Source organism: Calliopsis andreniformis, chromosome 9 (assembly GCF_051401765.1).
Source record: "Calliopsis andreniformis isolate RMS-2024a chromosome 9, iyCalAndr_principal, whole genome shotgun sequence".
NCBI classification, from domain to species: domain Eukaryota; kingdom Metazoa; phylum Arthropoda; class Insecta; order Hymenoptera; family Andrenidae; genus Calliopsis; species Calliopsis andreniformis.
The window spans coordinates 20400816-20406153 of record NC_135070.1 but is presented as its reverse complement, the minus strand read 5'-3'; the positions used below and the strand labels follow the sequence as shown (position 1 = coordinate 20406153).

Below are 5338 nucleotides of genomic sequence, written 5' to 3'. Positions count from 1 at the left end.
CCGTATTCTGTTGCACTAATTCCTCCTTGCTCTTCGGGGAAGAACTTCCATGATACAGCTGGTTGTATGTCCGTGCTGGGTTTAATAAAGTTGTAAAGTTTACGGGCGTCGTAACCAGTGAGACTTTTCAAATTTACCTCGTTTCACTGTTTTTCTCTTTCCGCCTCTTGTTTCATTTCGCTGCTGCCTTTTCCTGTTCCCTTGACATTTTGCTTGGTCTATCTTTGTGTTGTTTCTTTGTGTTGCCCCGATTAAAAGTAGCGCGAAATCGATGGCAACGTCAGTCGAGACTGTTCTTTGACGAACGTTGTTTGCGTCACACGATTCCATGGCTCACGATTTGTATTGTACATCTTCCGCGTGACTTGGAGGTCTTATATACCAAGTGGAATTGGTAGAGGGGAGAAAATTGCAGGTCTGTTTCACCAGGGACCGATAATTCACTGTATAAATGTATTCCGGGTAAGGTGAGGCAAACCCTCGCCACGTTGTCAATGTTGAATGAGCTCAAGGTGTAGCCAGCCTTGATCGGTCGCAATTGTTAATCGTTTAGCCAGTTAGACAGGATCAAGAATAATTTTCCACTGCACCATTCTTTTTGTATACTTGCCAAATACTTGAAATCCCTCCTCAAATGATGATCATCGCGAAATTCGGCAATTAGTAATTTTTATTCAGACCCTAATCGATTTATGAGCAGAGTGCTTCGTGACTGGCGATTAACCAGCGATAGTCGAGGGCTTGGGACAGGTTTTCGTTCGTAGATTAGCAGTTATAGAGCGTTGTACGGTCGTGCGAACGTACGAGAGGCCAAACGGTCGAGTTCATCGCGACGACAGGGACGATTTACGAGGTTTCACTGGCCCGCCTGTCGACCAGATAGAGCGAATGTGTCAATTACGATAAAGCTCATCGGCGATCGATGTATCTGATGAAATTATTTAGACGGCCGCTGTCGTGCAACGACGCGTACCTGCCCGGTTCCCCGCGATATTACGCAGCCTCGTACTATTCTATCGCAAATACAATTACTCCGCCTATAAATGCCCGCCGTTGTACTCCAGTTATTGGTTTATTTATATACGCGTGAGATAATTCAATGGATCCGCTGAAAGGGTGTAATTAGAACACTGGACGTCGTCCTTTTTGGATTTTAACAGAGTGGTTCCGACCAAAATAACATTACGATCACGATAACGCGTGTACTTAAGAAAATTTATTAAAAATCTCATTTCATACAGTTCTAAAATTGGTTGCTAGTTCGACACTGTCGATATTACCGCATTTGTAAGAGTCAGTTAATCTATTTACTCGAAGTTGTTACCTTTTTTTTAATTTTCTCGAGAGTGGTTGAAACTTCAGATGCCATAGAAAGATTTCCAACCTCCTTCGAGACTTTGCCCAGATTCTCCGCGGAACTTTCTGATGAAACTCGTCAAGGTGTTCCAAGAAATTCGATTCGATATCGGTTGGTTTCCGTTCTTGTTGCGTGTTTAATTTTTGCTTTAATCGCATAATCCTATCGTCGTTTGTTCTCCGACCTCTCAAATGAGTCCTTCGGTTCTCATTTTAACATTTTAATCAATTTCGTAGTTTGTCGTGGCTATGTTGCCCTCAGTGAATTCGTCGACTTTTTCATCTGTGGCAACTTTCTCTTCTCCATTCGCCCTTCGCTGTGCTAGCGAATTCGTCGTGCATCGTTGTCATTATACGCGTAAACGTTTATCTTCGCTTCAAGCATTCTCAGCTTGTCCTCGCTTGATAAATTGAAACTGTTGTTTCGGTCGCTTCCAGCACAATCATTGAAGCTATAACTTTGTCCCCGTTCCGCCTTTAAATCGCTCCCTTGGCGCGTGCTCGAACTAATTAAGGGAACATCGCTTTCTATTGCTTCATCCTTTCTTTTACCCCTTTTGGACGAATCCAACGCGTCCTTTTTTTTATCCATATCGGTCAGCTGTTCAAACAACTCTTTATCCTTCATTCCCTTTCGCATGTCCTCGCCGAAAGCAACTTCTTCCAATTGCTCTTCGTTCTCCTTTTTCCATGCTTGTCGTTTATTGAGCAGTATCACTTCATCCTCCAATCGATTTTTTCCTGTTATTGGTTCTTCCTCTTCCATTGCTAAATCTGAAAATAGCAACGTGCCAAATCTCCTTGAAAATTATCTGAAAAGTTTACTCACCGTTGTCATTTTGGTTAAAGCTGTTTCCTCTGCCTAGATTTGGTGCAAGTTCTGTAGCTTTTGTAATAGATGCTGCGCTATTTGTGCTTCGACTTGCAGAAGCTTTTTCCTGTAATGTATTACTTGGCCTGGATAGCCCACTGTTCTTGTCCTCGTTAATTTCACCGTTCCGTTTCATCAAGTAACTTTGATAGACTCCTTTGGTGGACACATCTTTCCCGTAGGAAGGTCTGCACTTGTTTAAAAATGAGACTATAACAACACATACTGCTTCCTCGTTTCACGTACTTATATACGTACATGTGTACCATGATACATACTTTTTTTCGTCCATATCTCCAAACTGATTCTTCTCTTTGTCATTATTCGTACTTGATTTCGCGTTGATTTGATCCATGGAACTGTAAATTAGCGGTTCTTCGTAGCCTGAATCGAGGAAATCCCAAAACTCTTTATCCAAATATCCACGCTTATGCCGCGACGTTGCTTTGTGTACAGTATCCTTATGTTGGGACTGATCAATAACGTTTGCACCTTTGTGGTGTTTACGATGCTTCCTTTTACGCTTTCTGCGTTTTCTATGCTTCTTATGCTGCTTTGTCTGACTGTCCAGACTCCGAGCTGCTCTATGCCTTTTGTTACGATAATCAATGCTGTCTGAAACGGATGAGAATATGTTTGGAGGGCAAGAAAATCAGAAGCCAATTACATATCGGTGACAGGTCTGGCAACTAAAAGATTTACTGTCATGGAAATATCCTCCGCCTTCAAAAAAGTTCGGGTTGCTTAGCTCATAGAAATTGGGCACGTTAATTAACGAAGAAAAATTATTGGATCCTCCTAAATAGCTTTCATTAGTCGCGTTATTCATTCCAGTTTGATACTGAAGAATCCTTCCCTGCGATGCTGTACTCTGTCCTATCGAAGACGGCGATTTCCCTCTCTTCCCAGCTTCCTCTTTCGCGTCGATGTACTCCAGTAGCAAATCCAATTGTTTCGCCTAAAATAGTCAACGAGAAGACGTAGCAATCACGGAGTTCTCAGGCGAGGCGGTCGGAAATCATAACTTGCCAAGTAATCGTGAACCGATTGAACTTTCGTTTTCTCCTTTTCTGACAGCGTCCCGTACTCCCGTATCAAGCTCTCGATTAATCGAAGCTTCTTACGTAATTCAACGATGTCAGTTCCTATCTCCAGATTTGGAAAACCTTGGAAAAGGAACTTGTCCCGGGGAAAGAGATCGGGAGGACTTTCTGGGTGCACTAATGGCAACGAAGGTATCTGTACCAAATATTTCATGTGTAGAAAATGTTTAGAAAACTGTTAGTCAAGTATTAAGAGCCAAATACTTGGTCCATTGAATAATCCTGCGAGTCTATGCCCAGCATCCAATTTAAGAACTCAACTAAATCGGGAGACAAGGAGACGCAAGTCTTTCTTTGAACCTCCTCCGAAATCAGTCGATTTAGAAGCAGCATAATTCTTTTCAAGAGCTCCTCCGTGCGTTTCATCTGTCGTGAATTAAACGATTAAAGTCTCACGATAGTAAGATAAGTCACTATGAAGAATTTTTTGCGTACGTCATTATCGTTGGCGACTTGGCGGTATCTTTTATTGGCGGCCACAGTGCTTCGAGTTTTATGCCTCTGGTAAAGACCAGAGCCTAAAGATACTTTCAAGTCTTCTTTACTCTGAACCTAATTATTTCAGCAATATATAATAATTGTTTAGTTTGAAAATACCACGTCTAAAAAGTACCTGCTCGAAGATATGATCGACGATCCTCCCAGCAAGTTCGCCGTGAAGGGCAGAATCCATTTGCGACTCGTCCTCAATATTATCAGCTGCTAGGAGCATCGAGATCCTTTTGCTATGGAAATCGTCGTCAGGATTCACTGTCTAAAAGATTACCGTCGATCCTTTTCTTAAATTAAATTAAATTACACGCTACCTATCATCGTATTTTTTGCCTGTCAGAGCTATCTACGGTTCATTACTTACATCTCCTTTCTCCATTTTCTCGCGAGCTGCTTTTCCTTTTCTCACAGCCAGTTCATCGTGAGCTTCGTGAGCTTTCTCTACGTTCTGATGAGTGGTTTTGCTCTTCTTAACGCTGGTATGATGGGTCCCGCTTTTCGACGCACGCTTCTTGTTCTTTTGATCGTGCTCGTGACTCTTCGCCTTTGAATCCAAGTGTTTCTTATGATGCCTTCGTTTTCTATGACTGGTGTCGGAATATTTAGATTTGTCTTCGTGGTCTTTTCTTTTGTGGTTTTTTAATTTCAGTCGGTAGCGTTTTTTCTTTTTCTTACGCTTTCTTGCTTTTGGGCTAGCACTACGAACTACCTTCTTATAATCACTGTCTTCGTCCTCGTCTTCCGCAGAATCCTCCGTTTTGATTTTGGTATTCGATTTAGAAAATCTATTACGAATATCGTCCACGTCTTCGTATGAGTTCAGAAGCTGATAGCGATTGTCCATTGCCTCCGTGTTCTTCGAGTAACGACCATAATCCATTTTCTCTAAATTACGCTGGTGTTCATCCATATCGTCGTAAAACGTTTGATAAGGATCATCGACGTTTCTTCTGACTCTCAGACTATTTGTTTCTACTAAATTGTGGGCAGTCGGAGATGGAGGTTCTACAGAATCAAGTCCCAAGCTCCCAGATTTTGAAGTTGCCTCAGCAGCTTCAGTAAAAGTCTTTTCAGAAGTTGACGTCGACGATCCCTCTCCCTCATGGACTTCACTTTTTGTCACATTAGAAGTGGTATACAAGCTTATATCCGTAACCAAGTTAGAGCTCATGTCTTCGATTGTTTTCAAGCCTCTGCTGAGCCTCACTCTAATGTCCTTATCGTAATCATCGATCCAGTCCAAGGGCTCGACGAAGGACTCGTGCAAATCTCTAGAGCTAATAACCATCCGTTTCTGGCGCTCTGTATTTTGGATGTGTTCCCGTGGCAGCTGCGATTCCAGATATTTACGGTTTTCGTAAGGAGAACGCGAATCTGTGTCAACGTATTGCCTACGGTTCGTTAATGACCAACTCGCGGGGTATTTCTCTGCGGTCGCGTCGTTTCTCACTCCGTTCACCTACGATTCAAGGTTTATAGAGCGAAAGAAAGTAAGTCGAGGAAATAATTTATTGGA

General features: G+C 42.3%; 1 protein-coding gene across 1 annotated transcript; it reads right to left on the bottom strand.

Annotated features, from left to right (window-relative positions):
• Positions 1-1678: 1678 nt before the first annotated feature.
• Positions 1679-5110, bottom strand: LOC143183490 (uncharacterized). The gene is given in 10 exon segments (XM_076385034.1): positions 1679-1814; positions 1920-2130; positions 2186-2437; positions 2486-2842; positions 2930-3185; positions 3257-3525; positions 3528-3696; positions 3766-3882; positions 3944-4084; positions 4187-5110. Coding segments are annotated over 10 exon segments (2832 nt in total).
• Positions 5111-5338: the final 228 nt, after the last annotated feature.